The 21651-nt window shown below is 37.5% G+C and overlaps 1 protein-coding gene across 5 annotated transcripts in view; it reads left to right on the forward strand.

The window, feature by feature from the left end:
• The first annotated feature begins 240 nt into the window (after positions 1 to 240).
• Positions 241 to 21651, forward strand: part of Erlin1 (ER lipid raft associated 1) — a 31183-nt gene continuing 9772 nt past the window's right edge. Inside the window, exons 1-9 of one of the 5 annotated variants that reach the window (XM_074078535.1) lie at positions 269 to 298; positions 609 to 732; positions 1445 to 1526; positions 6423 to 6469; positions 7471 to 7532; positions 9665 to 9790; positions 11705 to 11778; positions 18973 to 19031; positions 20230 to 20321. In XM_074078535.1, the coding sequence (XP_073934636.1) occupies positions 620 to 732; positions 1445 to 1526; positions 6423 to 6469; positions 7471 to 7532; positions 9665 to 9790; positions 11705 to 11778; positions 18973 to 19031; positions 20230 to 20321 (655 nt within the window). In that variant the 5' untranslated portion in view covers positions 269 to 298; positions 609 to 619. Of the gene's footprint in view, positions 343 to 608; positions 733 to 1444; positions 1527 to 6336; positions 6470 to 7470; positions 7533 to 9612; positions 9791 to 11704; positions 11779 to 18972; positions 19032 to 20229; positions 20322 to 21651 lie in introns of those variants that run through there. The other 4 variants (XM_074078538.1, XM_074078536.1, XM_074078537.1 and 1 more) reach the window with 4 other exon arrangements.

Consider the following 21651-nt stretch of genomic DNA (forward strand, 5'->3'; position numbering starts at 1 on the left):
CTATCTAAGCGGCCCTCTCCTTTCCCCTGCTTCTCAACTAACTGTTCCCCTCTTTTGGTGCTGTTTAGGTGCGCACGAAGAAAAAGCTAACTGCTTTTGCAGAACATTAGGCGGACAAGCAGCTGGGAGAATTTTGACCCTTCCCGCTCCCGGTCTCGCGAGTCTTGAGGGCGGGCGGGGCGTTGCGTCGCTGTGCGTCCCTGCGCAAGCGCAGTGCTGGGCGAGTGGGCGGGGCCGGTGGTTGGCGCCGCCGGGGAGGCGGCTGCACGTGCGGGCGGGGGCGATGCGTCACTGACCGGTGAGGCGCAACGGAGGGGGTCGTTCTCCCTCCGGTGCCTGAAGGTGGGCTCCTCCCCAGTTAGTGCTTTCCGCCGGGGGAGCAGCCGTTAGAACTGGGGGTGTCACGACGCTCACCGCGCAGCGGCGGGCCGCCTGGGCGGAGGGGTAGACGAATACAGCCGGCCCGGGCGAGGAGAGACGGTGAAGGAAAAGGGATCCAGGACTTGCTCAGCCTGCGAGAGGGTGCCAGGCCTCGGGTGGGACAGTGGAAATTAGAGGGGACGGGTGTGCCCCTCGCGGGACTGAGGGTCCTCTCCTCCCTCACCTAGGAGGAACAAGGATGAATATGACTCAAGCCCGAGTTCTGGTGGCCGCAGTGGTGGGGTTAGTGGTGGTTCTCCTCTATGCCTCCATCCACAAGATCGAGGAAGGACACCTGGCTGTGTACTACAGGTGAGCGTCATGTGCAGCCAGTCCAGGTTGTAGAGTGGACAGAAAGGTCACGGGCGTCAGAGTGGAGTCTGGGAAGTTCCATCCGCTGCCCCCGGATCCCTAGTCCTGGCTTGGAAGTGATTCTTGTTCCAGTCCTGGGGAAGGCAGGGGCGAGATCGGCTTTGGCGGAGCCCCTCCAGGTACTGGGCACTTTTTAGTGTTGAGTTCTTGTTGTGCCCAGGCTCAGATTCCTCAGAACGGACGAAAGAAGGCACTCTGAGACTGAAAAGATGTATAACTCATTTACAGTCCATACGTCCATACAACTGTAAGGTGCTTTTAGCTTGCCATCATAGATGCTCTTTAGGAAATCTGGTCCTTTTTATGGTTTTTCCTTAGGTTCCTTTTTTTTTTTCCCATTAAAAAAAAAATTCCAATATCTGGCAAAGACCAGAGAGAATTCTTTGAACCTGAGAGCAGCACTGGAGACCCAGAGGTAGAGTTGGTGGAGCTCGTGAAAAGAGAGTTGTAATGGCAGTTCAATTTGATGCTTTCACCTTTTTAGGTGTGGTAGGTATTTTATTTTAAGCAGCAGTTGTTTGTCCTTAGTAACTACTATTAGTGAGACTTTAATAAGTTAGTAGCATAAGTAAAGTAAATGTTTATTATAGCATTTCAGATTTGGAAAGAGAATTTCTTTATATTTTTGTCAAATTGAAATATCTTTTTACAGGGGAGGAGCCTTACTAACTAGCCCCAGTGGACCAGGCTATCATATCATGTTGCCTTTCATTACTACCTTCAGATCTGTGCAGGTGAGTGATACTTAGGAATTCCAGATAGACAGGTGTGACAAGAGTTACCACATTTATGGGTGGAGATAGATTCCTTTATTGCTTAAGCAATTGTTAGTATTTACTTAAATGCAATAGTTAAAATTCGGAGAACAGTTGTACAAGTTATGGTTTCAAACCTCTTTGCTCTGTTGAAGTGAATTAAAGGTAGTCAGCTTGGAAAGACTTACTTCTACCATCTGTATAATGATATAAGCAAGTTTTCTGGTTTCTTCTGTCAAAATAAAAACAAGAATTAGGAACACAACTAGCAATACAAACCAGTGATTACTTGAATTAGAACAGTGTTTGGTTTCCATAGAGGTAGGATCTTGGACTACTGTTAACATGGAAGATCTGATTTTTTATACACAGCTTTTCTGTCTCACATTTTATGCCTGTGCTTTAAGAACAATTTTGTGTGGAATCTTATTGAATGTGATCTTTTGATAGTATCCCAGAATATTTGAAATAATTGTCTGGTTATTGAAAAGAATGTCTTGGCCATGGGAGACAATAAATATCCTTTGATATAACAAGATGGCAAAATAGAATTAGGCTTTAATTACTTTTGCAAACTCAGTGTGATCAAAAGATTTTTATATTCAAAAGTTTGCCATCTGCTAATTTTTCAGGAATATTTGATGTTACTTAATCTGTTATTTTAATTCTAAAAGCTTAATTATGCATAACTAAATCACTCAAGTTTTCTTCCAGTCTACTTTTAAATGACTTAAGAAAGAATTGTATCTACTGAAGTGAAACATGGTGTTCTTCCAGTAGTCATATATTGCCATATTGTTTTCCATGTTTATTCATTCTTGCCTTGGTTAATGCTGTCACCTCTTCTCACTATCTCTCCTTCCATTCCTTCTGTGCTGTTTACATGTTGCCAGCCTTTTTAGGCTTATCCCAGTTTCCTTCTCTGATTGATAGTTCTTAAAAGTCTGTGTTAAAATTAAAGTCTGTGTTAAAAATTTTGGCCCCTGGTCATAATTTCCTTTAATAATGTTGTCTTATATTGTTTCATAAGTTTCTCTGTGTTGTTTTCTTTCCAGAAAATCTCTTCAGCTTCTTGAAGGCAGGAGGTGCAACATTTATAGTTCTAATCTTTTTACTTATGGTAGAAGTTAAATTGACCTGATTTCTCAGGAAACAATGTGGTATAATGAACAGGGTGACTTGGCTCTGCTACCAATTGGTTTAGTCTTTGGTGAAATCACTTAATCACAGACTTCAGTCATTCCTCTGTGAAAGAAGTAATTTTAATTATATGATCTCACCAGTAATACAGTTAGCAGTGGCATTGCTGAAGGGCGTTTTTTAGATTTTGTTCAAAGTCAGGTAAATCTGTTTTTGCCTTTTTGTTTTGTTTTGTTTTAGCTAGTGATTGAATTCTGGTTCTTGGTAGCCGAGCACTCTACTGCTTGAGTCATACCCTCCCCCCCAGTCATTTTGCAGGGTTTTTTTTTTTTGTTTTTATTTTTGTTTTTTTATGAATTCAGGGCCTTGCACTTGATAGGCCAGCCCTGTACCACCTGAACCATGCCCCCAGACCTTTTTGGTTTTTTTGTTTCGGTTATTTTTACATAGGGTCTTGCATTTATGCCCCGAAAGGCTTTGTCCGTGGTCCTCCTATTTATACTTCCCATGTAGTTGGGATGACAGCTACACAATGACATGCCTAGCTTTTTATTTGTTGATAAGGGATCTTGTGAACTTTTTGCCCAGGTTTGCATAGAACCACAATCTTCCCAAGCTGTTCCTCTAGAGTAGCTAAGATTATCGGTGTGAGCTACTGCACCCTGCTTTAGTTTGTTTTTTTTCAGATAGAGTCTTACAGTGACTTTGTCTGGGCTGGCCTCAAACTTTGATCCTCTTACCTTAGCTGGGATCACAGGCATGTGCCACCTTTGGGTTTGTTTTTTTTTTGTTGGTTGGTTGGTTTGGTTTTTGGTTTTTGATTTCTCTCTCTCTCTCTCTGTGTGTGTGTGTGTGTGTGTGTGTGTGTGTGTGTGTGTGTGTGTGGTTTTTGATTTCTCTGTGTGTGTGTGTGTGTGTGTTACTGGAGTTTGAACTTTGCTTTACTATATCCCCAGACTTTTTTGCTTTAGTTATTTTTCAGATAGCATCTCTAGTTTTTTGCCTGAGATGGCCTGGACTTTGATCCTTCTACTTAAGCCTCCATGCCCGTGCTGATCTGAACCATAGTCTTCCTGGTCTCCACTTCCAGAGTAGCTGTGATTACAGGCATGAGCTACTTTGAATGGTCTGGCTTATTTATGATAGGATCTTGCTAACTTTTGCCTGGGCTTCAAACTGTGATCCTCTTCTTTACCTCCCAAGCAGTTGGGATTACAGGTTTGTACCACCGTGCCCAGCTGTTTCTACCTTCTTGAATCATAGTGTGTTAAGTAATGCTGATGCAGAAATACATAAATGATATCATACAGTAGCATTAAACAGATAGGAGTTGAATTATATATATATATAGCAAGTATACCTTGTGTGAGATATGTAGTAATAAACTCATATTTAAGAGACACAAATGAAATTATTAAAAAGTATAAACTAGTACACTTTGCTTCTACCAAAAAACCCCAAAAACCCCACAGTCAGTGTGACTAAATAAGAATGTTCTTTATGTATGAAACTAACATTCTAGGAAAGAATTACATTAGTGAAACCCTTTAAAGAAAGAGTTCTTATGAACATAAGACATAAATTCATGTTTCAGAATTTCAGAAACATAGTAGAAGACATAGCTGTATTTAGACAAATGACTTAGCAGACTTGACAATTGAAAGTAATATAAGTGAATGTGAAATCCCTTATATGATATACAAAGAGAAAACAATACTTAGAGAAATTACGTGAAATCCTTCAACCTTTTAAGTATATATCAAGTAAAAAACATACTCATTTAAAATATATTCTGTCATACTTGGAAAATAATTTTTGAATGTATAAAAAAGCATAAAAGTATATAAAGATAGGATATTAAATTGAAGATTTAGTGTTGTACTCTTTCCTACTTCTTAGTTTGAACGTTTGAAAAGAATGCTTTTTATTTAAAATTGGTGTGGAATATGGAAATTGAATTAATGTTTCAAAAGAAATAAAATGTGTTGAACTCTTCTCTTCATACACTCCCTCTCCTTTACCTAGAATTGTCAGTAATGTTTACCATTACCCAAATTTCTCCACCCAAGAGTTATATTTTCTTTTTTTCTCTCTTGGAGTTTTATATTCAACCAAGTATCACATCTTTCCTTTATTATGTCTCCAGGATTGACAGCTTTCAATTTTTCATGACCTTTACTAAATTAGTCTAAATAAATTAATTCTTTAGCTTCCCTGCTGCTGCTTTCTTTCTCCCCCTGCCCCCACTCCAGATAAGGTGAATAATGAGAACCACATCACCTATGAAGAGAGAAATTGAAAGACTATTTTTGCAGTGCTAAGGGCACAGTACATTCTAGTATGCACAGTGCAGGGCCTTGTGCATACAAGGCAAGCACTGTACCACTGAGCTACATACCCCAACCGTATTTTATCTGTTTTTATTTTTTTGAGATGGGGTCACAGTATTTTTGCTAGTCTAGAACTGGCAATCCTCCTGACTCAGCCTCCCAAGTAGCTGGGATTACTGACTCCAACATTTTTTGAAAGGTTCATTTTATATGTGAGATGAACCACAAAGAAGACAGACTTCCCAACCAACATTAAGGGCCCACTATATACTATCACCATGTTTCCTTCTAAGAATTTGCCTCTTATTTGAATTCTGCCTTCTGCTTCAGGCAGACTAATTTCTTCAACAGTTGTACACAGTTTGTCTTCAACTTTGTCTATTTGAATAGGACATTTATTGAACTTAGGATGTTCTTCTGCCTCATCTGTTCTTATTTCTCCCCCTCTAGATTGCTTATAACTATTTCACCTCACAAAGCTTTAAGACAATTATTTTATTTCCTGTAACTTAACACCTTATAGTTCAAGTTATACTCTTAATTATTTTTTACCCATTTATAGATTGCTTGGTAAGGATTTTATTTCCTATGCTAGATTGAGACTTCTTTGGAAACAGGGACCATGCTTCCTTTTTCTTTCACATTTTACATTTCATAAAATAACATGTTGCTGTGTGCTTGACAATGTGCTTGTGTGTCTAGAATATATTCATTAACTGCTGACCTACTTGAAGCCTTAAAATATAATAGGTCATTCTAGATTTAAACAAAGGTCTGACATTGGCAAGGCAATTAAGAAGCAGATTGTTGGTTTACTACAAGGAAGCAGTATTGGTGTTGGTACTTATATTAAAAAGGAAACTGAACAGAGTATGTGAGCGATCACTAGGTCCTGAACTAAAATATTGACTATAGCTTTAGAGAAGAAAGGTTAACCGCTGTTGAGTTCAAAGGCAGCTTTGAATTAGAGAATATTTGTATGCATAAAGTAATTATCTTTTATCTTCAATGTAAACAGTAATGTTAGCAGCGGAATCAAAGTTCAGAATACAAATCCTAGCCATCGTGTCCTTGTAGGTGAGCCATGTGGTTCATGCAGTTTATAATCTCCAGCCAGCTCCAGGCAAATAATGTACTTTATAAGTAGAGTTTTCTGTGTACTAGCAGATTGACTAATGCATTTTTTTTAAACCTTAGCTATAAAATGTGCTCTATCTCAAGTCTTTCATTTCTACTAGGATGTAAAAAGAAATGACTACTCTGATAGCTAGTCTTTGGGGACTGAAATTGTGATGGAGCTCTCCTGTACTTACTCTCAGCAGCTCTCCAGAGGTTTGCCTCCGGGACCAGCAGTTATTTGACAATGTGTGTCCTGAGTTTTGATGAGCTATTTTTCCCTCCCCAGACAACACTACAAACCGATGAAGTTAAAAATGTGCCTTGTGGAACAAGGTAATCTTTCTTCTTGCTGACCGACCTCCCTTTAGTTCAGATGGAGTTTTTGTTGCTAAAGCTGTGGTCACTTAAGATACTTTCAAATAGGCATGACAGCAGCCCAGAGGGATTTTCAGTCTGAGCATCATTTGAGCAAAGACCTGTCTTCAAGTAGAAGCTTTCTATCTAAGAAGCCAGTAGGTTGTTACTGAAGACTGGATTTTTAGAGCCATCAGACCTAACTTTGTATGTCAGCATTACCACTTCTGCTTTAATGACTATTTTTTAATATTCTTTTTTTTTTTTTAAACATGGTTTTAGGCTTGTAGCAAAATTGAGCAGGAAAGAAGTGCAGAGTTCCCATTACCCCCTCCTTCTTTCCCATGCCTTTATGAATTTCTGAAGCTTAGGTCCCTAAAGTCAGGTAATAAGACCTATGTCGCATAGTTATTATAAGGATTAGAATTAGTGTACATGAAGTACATAACCCAGCACTTGGACCAGAGTAGGTGCTCAGTAAAATACAGTTTAAAATTAAATCATCCCACCTTCTTCTCATCTGTAATATTAAATGCCATCTAATTTAGAGTTTCTGACTCAGTAGGTCTGGAGTGAGGCCTGAGAATCTGCATTTCTAACAAAGTTCCTGGGTGATGCTGATGCTTCTGGTCTGAAGACCTGACTTTGAGAATTGCTGCCCTAAAGAGGTTTAGGGAAAGAAAGGCAAGCAAGGCCCAAGTTATTTCTAGCATATACTCACTGCATTGAATTGTACCAAAGAAGAACGTGAAGTTCAAGGTGTCCTTAAACTACTTTTTAAATGGCCTGAAATACTACTCTTGCAGCCTGCAAAGGCAGCTTTGCTATCTGTAGAGGGACAGAGATACTTTCAAAAGGAAACTAAGTTCTCTATGTTTTAAGTTAATTATTTGGTTATCAAGTTCTCCCTAGGTCTATCTGTAACTTTCTTTTCTGGATTCCTTTTAGTGACTCACTTTTTCCATTTTGTTTGTTTTTAGTGGCGGGGTCATGATCTATATTGACCGAATTGAAGTGGTTAATATATTGGCTCCTTATGCAGGTATGTTACTTGTGTATTCTGTTGTTTTTATAGTTGTAACTACAGAAAGCTGTAGTCAGTAATTTATAACTGAGAGAGAAATAGAAAGACACTTAAAATTTTGCAGTCTCACTGATGACTGATCAATATAAAGGATAATCAATGGAATATTTTCCATTTCTAGGGAATGGAGGTAGAAATTGGTTACAGGTTCTGAGCAGAATTGACTTTTGCCACTTTTTGAGTTAACTCTTCTCTGAGCTTAGTGTTTCTAAGAAGAAGGTGCTCATTGATCATTCCTAAAGTGGGAAAGTAGCAATTTTATCCAGTTAGGATGAGGGAGAATTTCTCTGTATGCTAACATTCTGTTAACTGGTTAATTCCTAGGGTTAGACAGACTTGTCACCATAGAGAAGTATTTTCAGTTGAGATTTATTATAACTTGCAAAACAATCTGAAAGTCATCAGTGTGGAGAAAGCATTTTCTTGGTAAAAGATGGAAACCTACAGTGCTAGACAGAATAATATTCAATTCAAAAACTTGCAAATTCTAAAGAAAGATGTGCTGTTTGATCTTTATTCTTGATAATGGAATTGCCATGTCTAATATGTTGAGGATACTGTGTTTGGCATAAACAATTTTAAAAGGTGAAGTTATAGCCTTTGCCTTTAAGGAGTTTTTGTTTTACTTGAGAAGATGTGACACAGACCCCCCCAAAAAAGAGATATACTGAAATGTAAAGTCATGTTAAATTTCACATTTGGTACAGACACAAATAGTGAAAAAAATTCAGAGCAGAGAACAGCAAATTCATTACTGTCAAGTGAATTTTAATTATATTTTTTAGAGATGAAGTATGTTCCTTCTCTTTTTTCATCAAGGTTTGTGAGTTGGCCCTCCATACCTATGGGCTGTGCATCCACAGATTCAACCAACCTCAGATCAAAAATATTCAGGAAAAAAATTGCACCTGTATTAAATATATACAGAATTTTTTTGACCATTATTCCATAAGCTCTATAGTATAATAACTTTATATAACATTTGCATTGTATTAGGTATTATAAGTCATCTAAAGTTGATTAAAATATACAGAAGGAAGTATGTGTTTCATATGCAAATGCTGCACCATTTTATATAAGAAACTTAAGCATTTGTGGATTTTGGTGTCCCCATGAGATCCTAGAACCAGTACCCTACAGATACCAAAGGATGACTCTATGTTTCCTTGTAACAAATAATTGGGATGGATTATAATTGAAAATAGAAAAAGGGAAGTGATTGATGGTTCTCTTGCCAGAAATAAATGGGAAACTATTAGATCACCAATTCATTTGGAAAATAATCAAGCCAAATTATTTAGTCAGCATTTATTTGTTGGTGGCCTTACCCATCAGCTGTGATCTGGAATCCAGTTGTATCTCTCTAATATCCTACATGAAAAGGCTAGTGGAGCAAATCTTGGGATCTGAAGACAGATGCAGAAAGCAGCATGTTTTAGTAGGTAGAACACGGGTTTTGGCAGCCTGGTATCTACTCTTTGGGATGTGTCTGAAATCCTCTTTTAGTGTCCTGTTATGAAAAAAATCATATTTTTCCATGAGGATTAAGCACTAATGCAAGTTACCTGACATAAAGTGTAGTCCAGTGCCTCCTTTCCCTTCTAGACTAGTGTCTTTTTTTACAGTCTTCAAAAACTACCTTTTTAAAAATGATCTTTTGCAGTAGCATCCTTTTATTCTCACTATTCCTCAATTAATGCAGACCCTCTTGACTAAACTTTTGCTTTGCAATAATTGCCTTTTACTTTCCCTGCCTCTGATTTCTGTGCCTCTCAACTTATCTTCACACTGTGTCAAAGTACAAAGCTGAGTGTATCATGCCCTTACTTTTGACAGTTCTTTATTACCTCCAAAATAGTGTACACTTTCCTTAGTATAGAATTTAAGGACTGCCCATTAGTATCATGAATATAAGAAAATTTGGAAATTTGAGCCCAAGGAATGCTTCAAGGTTTGTGAGTTGTGTTTTCTGTTCTATTTTGTTGACATGTTACCTCCTGAATAATATATTACTCTTTTATCCTGACTGAATGTGAAGATACCTGGGTCATTGTTGGGTGAAACAAACATGGGTTATACCTTTCCTTCAGTGTTTGATATTGTGAGGAACTACACTGCAGATTATGATAAGACCTTAATCTTCAATAAAATTCACCATGAGTTGAACCAGTTTTGCAGTGCCCACACACTTCAAGAAGTTTACATTGAATTGTTTGGTAAGTATCTTATTTGCTTTAAATGTATGAATAGCCAGTTAGAAATCTTGTTTAATTTATCTGTTGATGCTGTAATACCATAAACCTTGTGCTATTTAAGCATTTTCCTGAATTTGTTGTATGTCAGTTGCCCTTAAAATACTTGTTTTATCTTAAATTGCAGTTTTTTGTAACTTGGTAGAGATTAGAAAAACTTTTTCTATTCACGTACTGTATTCTGTTTTTACTGTGGCAACTTACTGAAAATTAGTCTTGTTGCTATTTTAGTAGGTAATTTAAGGAAATATAGAAATCTGTTTTTGAAGGGTTTCCCAAGATCTGCTCCACGTTTGAAGTTTGGTACATGGACTGACAAGACTGAGCATTCGTTGTATTCATAGCTAATAAGTATTACAGCCAAAGATACAAAGCAAAACTAGAAAAAGGAAAGGGTGTATGGATGAAGTCAAAGGGAAACTGATGCAGGTTTCCAAGATTCTTTCTAGTCTTTCTCACAGTGTACTCACACAAGATGTGTTTAATTTCCCTAGTAACAAGTGATAAGACAACACATGTGCCATGTTGTCAACCAAGGAAGTTCCTTAGAAACTCAGTGCCCAGCATTTTCACTCAGAGCTGATAATAAAGGCACCCTGCACCAACCATAAATTGAACTTTCAGGCTCCCAGAAGGAAAGCAGATGTTCAACATAAACCATGTTGTTTATATAAACAATTTAGGCACAGTGAGTCACTTATATTAGTTCTGGGTGTGGTGGGAGCCTTCCCCAAATCCAAATTTTCAGGTCTTTCTAAGGATCACAGGCTCTGGCTTGCCATGTTAACTTTCTTCACAAGTTTTTATTTGTGGTAATGAAAGTTCTGACCAGGGAATGGGTTGTTGACATTGGTTGCTCAGTTCTCTCTCTTGGAATTCTTAGTGAATTTCTGAAAGGGAGACCTAAGAATTTGAATTCAATTTGAAATCTACCAGTTGATTCCTTTTTTATGATTGACATGCAGTGGCATGTGAGGAAGTAGATCAGCCCTGATTTGCCACATCACCATTTAAATAATAGTGAATGTACCATTGAGGTGGCTAAAAAGTTCATGAGTTACAATGTAGAACCAAGTAAAGTGACCGCATCTTCATTGTCCATTCTGTGTATGCTTCAGAGGCTTTTCTATAGTAGTAAATGAAATTTAATTACTTGAAAATTTAAGTAAATATTGACTGAACATAGGAATTTGCTTTTCTTTTTTTTTTTTCCTTCAGTACTGAGGTTTGAACTTAGGGCTTCCTGCTTGCTAGGCAAATGTTCTACCACTTGAAACATGCCCCATGCCTCAGTCAGGAATTTATTTATTTTTTATGAGACTCAAGATGCATAAAAGCCCTGAGTTAAAAATGTGGAAGTCTCAAATTCTTCATTTATTGAATACATTGATTTTATCAATAGCTAAATTAATCTAATAAAAAAAATCTGTGGGCTCAAGCAAGTAAAATGCCTGCATAGCAAGCATGAGGCCCTGACTTCAGACCCCAAGACCACCAAAAAAAAAAAAAAATCTAACAAGTTTTCCAACAAAATACATTTATCCAAAGTTAAGTTAAATGAGTTTATTGGAAAAACTTCTTTTTTGACTAAACTTAAACTACCTGCTTGTCTTCTTTCTTCCTTTATTCGATAATTTCTCAACTTTTCTCTATACAAAAGGAAAACTACTTCATATATGTCATATATGATTCATATGTATCTTATATAGTAGAAACCTTGGCAAGGCCTGTGTTCAAACCCCCCACTACCATAATAAATAAATAAAGTGTAACCATGGACTCTTTAAGTCTACAGTAACTGATTTTTGTTTCCACATTAATGCAATGTTTTAAAAAAATGAGTGTCATGAGTTCTGTTGTCCTTAACTTCAAAAACAGATCAAATAGATGAGAACCTGAAGCAAGCACTGCAGAAAGATTTAAATGTCATGGCCCCAGGTCTCACTATACAGGTAAGCCCTTTTCTTAGGGAAGTTCTCTGGGAGTTTTGAGAGCTTTAAGCTTAAAAGAGCTTTGAGCTTAATTCTCCTTTCATCTGATTGTTTATTCAGCCATTATTTGAGTGAAGTACTATGGTGACTTGTAGAATACTTTTCATAATTTGACTTTAGGTATCTGTCAAAATGAAAAAGATACTCTTCTCTTACCGTGGATGGCATTTTCTTCTGAACTCTTAAAGGGACCAAGCTAAGGCTCTTAGAAGGAAACTAAATTTACATTTCTGCCATGTATAAGGCATTATTAAGTATAGTAATGTTATTAGCATAAGAGTAAGCCTCACCCTCAGTAAGGTTTTGAAAATGTAACATTTAAACAATTTTAGACAGTAGAAGTCACAAAGTATTAATTGACATAGTTCATTGGATAATTATTGCTATCTACGTGGACTTTTCAAGAGAATGTGCCTAGGAGGACTGTAAGTTGACATTTTAGGTAGGTCTGTAAAATTAATTGGATTTATATGGAGGAAATGAGTGAGAAAGGTATTTCAAGTAGGTGGAATGGTCTGAGTAAAGTCAGGTAATAAGTGAAGTGGTGGTAGTGGTGGTGGTGGTGATGGTGATGGCAGCAGCAGTGGCATTGGAAGATAGAATGGTGAGAGCTTATGTCCCTGCTTATGTTCTTAGCTTCTGGGTTGAATTCTGTTATTGGGTTGTAAAATCAGTTTTAGTGGGTCATTTTAAATAGAATGGAATAGAACAGAATAGAAAAGGAAAAGAATTGGTTTTGTTTTGAGACTTCTTTTATGTCACTGTGGGGGGTGTTTATATTGGGCATCGGTGACAAATTCATTTTTCACTGTGTCTGTGGTCAGTAACACTGGAAACTTCTGCTCAGGACCTGGAGCACTTGAGAAGTGGTAACATGGCTTCTGTAGGTGGTATCCTTTCTCAGAGGTTTTAGGAGATCAAGTGATTGTTATGATGAATGTTACTGCAGCTGAAGATAAAGTTTTCTCAGGTGTCATATGGCTCAATTCTTGCTGTGCAGTGGCACTGCTACTGAGAACACATTCACTGTAAGTGATCATGCGTGTACTTCTCATCACAAGACCGTAAATGTGAGTGGGAGTTTTCAGGTGGCCTCAATCTTACTATGTCGCCATCTCAGGTAACTGAGAGTGAGCCACCAAAGTTATGGGGTCATTTGAAATGTCCAGAAGTAACTTGGTAAAATCCTTTTGGTTGTTCAATCAGTTTTAGCAGGAGTAGCTTTTTAATTTTAAATATAGCTAAGTGTGAATCTTGGAGATTCTTACGTTTTGCCCGGGTTGTCACTCAGGTCTTGCTTCTTCCTTCTAACAGCTCCCTGAAATTCCTTGCCTTACATTCTATAGCCATTTCTCTCTCCCCAATATTTTGGTATTAATAAGCAGTAGTATAATGAACCTTCATGACACAGTCCTTATGTACAAAAATTGTCTTTCAAAGTGACCATACAAATCCATATTCTTAGGAGCAGTATATGCAAATACTTGTTTCGTTGTGACCTCACCAGCATAGGAAGCAATCATACATTCTGCGTTTTGCCATATGTGGTGTTATATCTGTCTTTGATTTGCATTTCCTTGGTTATTAATGAAATTGAGCATCTTTTGATTTATATTGGGGGGGCAGTACTGGGTTTTGAACTCAGGGCCGCACTCTGCCACTTGAGCCATGCCCCAGCCCTTTTTGCTTTTAAGTTATTTTTGCCCAGGCCAGTCTGGACTGTGGTTCTCTTACCCTTTTCTTTAGCTGAAATTACAGGCATTTAGCAACACACTTAGCTTATTTGTTGAGATGGGGGTCTCTCTAACTTTTCTGTATGGGCTGGCCTCAAACCTTGATTCTCTCAATCTCTACCTACTGAGTAGTTGGGATTACAGGTATAAGCCATCACACTCCAGCTCTTTTGATATTTTTATTGGCCTTAAATGCTCTTCTCTTAGTGACCTCTTCATATCCTCTGCCCATTTTTTGTTGGGTTGCATTTTGTTCTGATTTGTAGTAGTTCTGTACAGATGCTGGGCATTTTTATACACATGCTCATTTGTCATTTAAAAAAGTTATTAGGAAAGGGTGAAGTACAAAATGACATTTGCCAGTGAGCTTACTAAGCACAGGTAACATAGTTTGTTATTTCTTTGCGAATTCTTCTTAATACATAGGAACGTATATGCTTATACATATAAATAAATACATGCTGAAATAAAGTAGAATTACAAAATACCTGCTTTTGTCACTGACAGCATGTATTTACATCACTGCAAGTCAAAAACAAGTTACTGTGTCATCACTTCTAATGATTATACTCAGTTTCTATGATTTCACTTTCTTTATTATTATGTACCTGTTGCAGTGATCATGCTTATATTTATACCTTTTAGTGTTCTGTTGCTGTTTTAGGTAGTATTGGAGTTTGAACTCAGGGTCTTGCACTTGCAAGGCAGGTGCTGTACCCCTTGAGCCATACCCCCAGCGCTTCTATGTAAATGTTTTAAAGTCTGTCCGTTAGGATAGATTCTTGAAACTGATACTGATAAGTCAGTGTGTGTCTTTGGGAGAGTTTTGATATATATTGCCAAATTACCTTCCAGAAAAATTTTAGCAGCTCATACTGCTATATCCTTTATATACATTTGATTGTGTGATTGTGCCCAAATAATTAGCAGGTGCCTATTAGCAGGGGCTCTTTTCTCCTAATCCTTGTGGAGAAGATTATTATCACTACTGTTGTTACTGTTACATGCAATGCTGGAGATTGAACCAAGGCCTTTCACATAGTAGATAAACACTCTACAACCCAGCCCTTGGTTCTTTGAGACAGGGTATTCCTATGTAGCCCAGGCTGGCCTAAAACTTAATCATCCCCCTGCCTCTGCCTCTCCACTGCTGGAATTAAGGCATATTTGCCAGCATGCCCAGCAAAAAGAAGGTCTTTCGTGTGTGTGTGTGTGTATATGTGTATGTTTTGCTGGAAATTGAACCCAGGGCCTCATGCAGTCTAGGCAAGTACTCTACCACTGAACTACATCCCCAGCCCTTTAATACAGTATTTTGTATTAATTATTGAGATTAAATGCCCAAGGATATTTATTGGCCATTTGTTTTTGATTTGTGAATTGCTTATTCTTTTGCTCATTTTTAGTTTACATTTTGCTAATTGATTCAAATAAACTTTTTATATGTTGACTATTGTAGTACTTTTTCAAATGTATGAGAAACATTTTCTCCCAGAATTTTTGAGCTTTGTTTTTTCCTCCTAACAATTTGAAGTTTTAAAATTTTATATAGTACATTAATGGTTTTCTTTATGGTCTGTTGCTGAGCTGGCATGCTTTAAGTCTTTCACCACTTTAAAAGTATAGAAATTTAAATAACATCAGAAATTGACATTTTCCTTTATTTTTATATTCTAAAGATTTAAATCTTTTCTTTTTTCTTTTTTGGCAGCACTGGAGTTTGAACTCAGAGCCTTGCACTTGCTAGGCAAGCACTCTACCATATTGAGCCACAACGTCAGCCTTTTTTGCTTCAGTTATTTTTAGAATAGTGTCTCACTTTTATGTCCAGGCCAACTTGGACCAAAATCGTCCTATTTATGCTAGATGACAGGCACATGCCACCACCCACACAGCTTTTATTGGTTGAAATGTGGTTTTGTAAAATTTTTGTCTGGGCTGGCAATGAACTGCAGTCCTCCTGATCTTCACTTCCAAAATAGCTAGGATTATAGGCCCAAGCTGTGAACCTGATTTCAAAATTTAAATCTTTAAATCATATGGAATCTCCATTTTGGTGTCAGTTTTAATGTAGGGTTTCAACTCCTCCCTTATCCCAATTGGATAACACCAGTAATTACTGAGTGCTTTATCCTTCCGTCTCCCCCTTCTTTGAAATGATATTTGTCTTGGTTACTCAATTCTGTTATATACTAAAGTAGTTTTTTCTGAACTTTGTTCTTCTCCACAGATATTTCTATTCCTACTCTTTCAAGTTTCATCAATTCTACTTCTTGCCTGTTTTTTTTGTTTGGTTGGTTTTTTGTTTTTCCTTTCCCCTCAGACCAATCTGTTCCCATGGCCTGATGGATAAAGCTTCTGTTCCTCTACCATCTTACCACCAGTCCTTCCCTCAAACCAATCTAGAAGTGTGGGAGGCATTTTTGATAATTCTTTACACTTAACATGTCAGACTCCCCATGTCCTGGTGATTCTGCTATCGAAATCCATGAAGACTGTCCGTACTTCCTCCTCTGCCACCTTCTTTAGCCAAGCTACCATCGCTTTCCTGGATCTGTAGCCTTCTATCTTGTTTCCCTGCTTTCATTTTTACCCTTGTCTACTGAATGTTCTGCACAGCCACAAGGAGTTTTTGAATTTATTTGTATTTTTTTTTTGATGGGACTGGGGGTTTGAACTCAGAACTTCGCACTTAAAAAGCAGGTGCTTTACTGCTTGAGCCACATTTCCAGTCCATTTTGCTCTGGTTGTTCTGGAGATGGGGGTCTTGTCAACTATTTGCCCAGGCTGGTCTCTAACCTTAATCCTCCCAATCTCAGCCTCCCAAGAAGCTAGCCTTTGGTGCCCAGCTGTAATGCATTCTTAACGTAATGGACAAGATCTTCATTATTTTGGTTGTGTTTGTCTTATTATAAAATAGTTTCTTACAGTAGTTGGAATGGATTTTTAGAACTTCAAGATATTTTTTAGCCTTCCTCCTTTTAACACATTACCATGTGGTTATGATAATTAAACTTTTTATTCAGTTTTACAGTCTGCATTATCTTTTCAAAAAGTAATGGCCTTTGATATTTCTGCCACATAGTGTTCATTATTGATATTTTCAAAAACATCAGGTACCTAAGTATTGATATTTAAGTTATAGTTAACTGCTTTACTTTATCTATTATCCTGTTTCTTTTGCATTCCGACCTAGGGGGCACAACTCATATCCTAAGTGAAGTTTAATACTCATAGATGTAATGAGTTGTAATGTTCAAAATGTAGTCTTTTTTTAAAAATTAAGGAGTGCAGTTGACTCCTACTGGATTCACCGTATATCTACAACTTTGCCTGTAGTTATTTTTGAGTTAATTTCCTTAGCTTTTCAAGTTACGTGGTTCTGCCAAAATTAAAGTGTTGATTTCCTTCTCCACAACATAGTAATTTCCTGGTCCCCAAATCATCCTATTTTAATTCTTCATGTAATTTAATAGTTATCTGAAATTCTTTTGCTTATTTGTTTGCTTTTTATTGCTACTGTCCCCTGTCTCTTTAAATTTGTTAATTCCATGAGAGGAGTCTTGTTTGTTGTTCACTACTGTCTCCATAGTGCCTAGAACAGACACTGTATAAACGCCTGTTGCAGCAGGCGTTTATATTTTCACATACTTAAAAATGTTTGATGTGTCCCAAGACTGGCAAGTATATGGTATGTTCTTCTGTTTCATATGGCATAATAGTTCTTTAAAAGACAGTCCTATATAAAAATGTCATAATGAAACTCATTCTGTAAAATTAACATACACTAAAAAAAAAGTCCTATTTTATTTTGCTTCTTTTTACAAGATTAAAAAGATATGTGACCAGTCAGCCTCTGAATTAAATGCCATGTCACAGTGCTGCCCTTTGAATCATATTTATCTTTATGTCTGGTTGTCACACAGTGAAATCTATCATCTCAGTAGTTGGTGGTTCTGAATTTTTGTCTTCTGAATCTCTCCACTGAGCTGTCTTTATGGCCTCTCATTCTTCACCTTCAGTGTATAAAGTATCTCTGCACAGCCCCTAGCTGTTTATTCCTTTCCACTCTAATCCTTATCATTAGTTATGAGTCCACAAAGTCACCTACAGATTTGACTGCTCTCTTTCATATAGGGAATGTTGCTTTAAAGTTTGTTTTCTGTGTGTTTGTTTTGTGGTTTTGGGCATCCAACACAGGAACTTAAACATGCTGAGCAAGCACTCTAAGCACCCTACACTGAAATGTTTTTAAAGCTTTCTTTTAAAAGTCTGTGCTTTAAGGCTTTGTGAAACATTTAGCTAGTTTTCAAGGGGAAATTAAATCTTTGTTCAGATCAGCAAAGAGTTTTCTGTATGTTTGCAGTGTAAATGGAGGTTGCAGGATGTTTAATTAGTGAAATCAAAAGACCTTGAGAGATCAAGTCCTGGGTGTAGAAAAGTCAGCCTTCCAAAAAAAAAAAAAAAAACTTTCCAAGCAGGTAGTCTTAATCATGTCAGAGTACACTATGATTAGAGAAAGTGTCTAATAAAGAATGTCAATATGCAGCATTGTGGCACATACCTGTAATTCCTGCTACATAGGAGACAGAGGCAGGAGGATCAAGGGTTCATTGCCAGCCCTGGCAAAGTCAATGTGACCCTATCTCAAAAACAAAAATTTAAAAACTGGGGTACAGTTCATGTGGTAGAGTGCATAAGACAGGTAGACTTTGTTGTTTGTCACTGGAGCTACACCCAGCAGCCCTTTTGTTTTTATTTTGTTTTTGAGACAAGGTCTCATTATGTAACCAGGTTGTCTTCAAACTCTGATTCTCTTGCCTCTGCCTCCCAAGTAGCTAGGATTATGGGTGTACACCACCACACTGACTAGACTTTGTTCTAAGGAAGATTCCAGTAAGGAAGAATGTAAGCTTTTGGTTCGTATTTTTTATCCTTCAACCATGGAACTGTGTATTTATAACTGGTACCAAGTGATTGCAATTTTAGGAAAGTGATAAATTAACTTGTTTGCGAGACACAGTGTCAAGTGCACATACTGACCTGGGTTTTTCATTAGATTAACCCTTTCTGACTTTATGATTTGAACCTCCTATCTTTGCCTTACTTCTGTTTCTTTGGTTTGCCAGTTTGAGAAGAAAAGCAAAACTATCTAACTAAAGAGATTTATAATACATCTATAAAGGAAACCTTTTCCCTGAAGGAGTTTATTTCCTCAGTGGGTACAGTGGGTTTTTCTTGTGTAGTTAGCTATTTTTAAGGAAACAGGAGATAACTTATTTTTGGTTCTTTTCTAGAGGGATCTCTGCACATGTTAGTAGGCACTTGTATTATAGTTTAGGGTCATTTGGGGAACTCTTCTGTAGATTCAGTTCGATTCCTTTTTCAAACATACCTTGGCTTTTTCACTTTTGTTTTTTAGGCTGTGCGTGTAACAAAACCCAAAATCCCAGAAGCCATAAGAAGAAACTTTGAGTTAATGTGAGTAACATGCATGAGATCTAGCTTTTCTGTCTAGAGCTGTCTGCATATTAATACACCTAGAGGAAATACGCAGGAGATAACACACTCTGGGGTTGGGTACATGTCTCTCTCCTGTACTTAATTTTAGTAGCAATGTATCATCTTAAGTCTTAATCACACTAGAATAATTAGGGGTTTTTTTGTTTATTTTTGGTAGTACTGGGGTTTGAAATCAGGGTGTCAAGCTTTCTAGGCAAGCACTCTACCACTTGAGCCATGCTCCCAGCCCTTTTTTCCTCAGTTACTTTTCAGATAGGGTCTCACATTTTTAACTGAGTCAGCCTTCGACAGTGGTCCTCTTACCTACCACTTCCTATGCAGCTGGAATTATAGTTGTGTACCAACACACCTGACTTGTTGAGATGCGGTCTCAGTAACTATTTTTCCCTCGGCTGGTTTGGAACTGTGATCCTCCTGATCTCCAACTCCCGAATAGCTGAGATTGCAGATATGTACTTCCATGCCCAGCTCAGCTTATTTTTTGAGAAAAGGGTTCACTGACTTTTCCCCCCTGGCTGACCTTGGACTGCTGTTCTCCCATCGGCCCCTCTCACGTCACCATACCTGACTTAGTGTTCTCTTTATATTTGAATATTTCAGGAGCAGTGTCAGTGACCAAAGTTGCAGTTTGTTATGGAAGAGGGAGAGAGTTCCAACTGTGTCTCTTTCTCTTTTTCTGTCCTCCTTCCTCTCTCTCAAACTCTTGATCCTCTTGCCTCAGCCTACCAAGTGCTGGGATCACAGGTTAATAAGAAGCCTAACAGCTAGAGAGACTGTTATATACTCCATTCCAGACCATATGCCTTCCTTTATATGATGCAGTTAGAAGGGAAAAATCAAACTAAAATTCTCATGTACTAAATTTTTTCTTACATCTCTGTGACTTTAATCATCCAGACTCATGATAAGTAAAATAAGGTAATGCTTCCCTTACCTACCCTGATGAGTCTAAATGTTCTTATTTTAAAATTGGTTCTTAGATCCACTGTAGGCTCAGAATTTCTAGCTATGACACACAAAAAGAATTGTTTCTAGGGCTGGCAGTGTAGCCCAGTGCTAGAGTGCTTGCATGAAGCCTTGGGTTTGACCCCACACACTATTAAAAAAAAAAAAAAAAGGAATCATTTCTTAATTTTCATGATGTCCTGCTTCACAGGGAAGCTGAGAAGACAAAACTTCTTATAGCTGCACAGAAACAAAAGGTTGTGGAGAAAGAAGCTGAGACAGAGAGGAAAAAGGCTGTTATAGGTACTTGGATTTATCTGAATGTATCTAAGTACATGTTCTATATACATTTGTCCTGTTCTTTGTCAGTCTCAATTTGGATATTGAGGGTACTCAATTAAAATGGAATCATATGTAGTAGAGAATTCTGGAAATGCCAATTAGACCATAATTCAAAATAAGCTGTAAACAGTCCTGCCATAGCAACACATATTCAGATAAAACTAGGTGCATGTCAGCAGCAATGACGTACACTGTAATCTCGAGCTTTGGCCCAAAACCTTCCCTATTCTTAATCTGCATGAATGGAAATCCTACTGCATAAAGACTAAAGCTGCCCATAAACTGTCTATTCTTCCTGCCCTTGAAAGAGACAACAATTTCGGCCAATGACATGGTGGACAAAGGCACTTCATTACGTACTGGCTTCATCTGCTTTTGAAGGCTTTAGGACATAGACATGTACAATGGCAAAAAATTACCTCTTTGAAGCCTCTTTTGTACCCTTCCCTAGCCTTACTTCCTGAGCTTCCTTAGAGAAATTTCTGTTCTGAAGTTAGTATATATCCTCTTTGTCTGTATTTTTATACTTTTAATGTAAGTATGTAATAAACAGTTTAAAAATTATTTTACCTGTTCGAAACAAACATTGGTATCAAACTATCTTATTTTACTCTAGGCATTTTTTTTCTAACCATTGAGTTTTATTCATATTGATACATGTACAGCGAGTTCGTTTTTTAACTGCTGGGTAATTTAATTCTATGTGTGGGCCTCAGTATATTCTTGTTTCTTGTTTGTCCTTATCACAAACACTGCTGTGATAATGTCCATTTTAATATCTTCTTACACATAATTATTCCTGCAGAATAATTTAGCGTGTGATGTGGGGTTGTGCCCCATCACCAACTTTTTTCTGAGTCACAGTGAGATAAGTGCAGGTATTAAGAGTGAATTTAGCAGTTCTTACAGCATTTTAACAGGAATTTTTGCATGTCTTATCTAATAATAAAAAATTGGAGCTTTTATTTTTGTTGTTTTTAAATTTTACTTTTCAAGTAGTTCATTTTTATTATAGTTTATAATTTATTGGTTCTAAGCAGATTGAAATTCAAGAAAAAAGGTGCTTTTCCACAAGTAGTTCAAGAGACACTGCTGTAGAAAATATACCCCAGAGTAGAATCATAGGATGTGCTGTCTTCAAGTTTTATCACTGCCAGTTTGCTTTCTAAAGTGATCCTTTCACCTTACCCTCACTTAACAGTGCTTGCATTCCCATTTCTGTGCTGCCATATTTGAGTTCCTCTTTCTGCACATCCTCCTCAACTCTTGGAGTTATCAGACTTTTAAACAC

This window comes from Castor canadensis, chromosome 7, assembly GCF_047511655.1.
Source record: "Castor canadensis chromosome 7, mCasCan1.hap1v2, whole genome shotgun sequence".
In the NCBI taxonomy this organism is placed as follows: domain Eukaryota; kingdom Metazoa; phylum Chordata; class Mammalia; order Rodentia; family Castoridae; genus Castor; species Castor canadensis.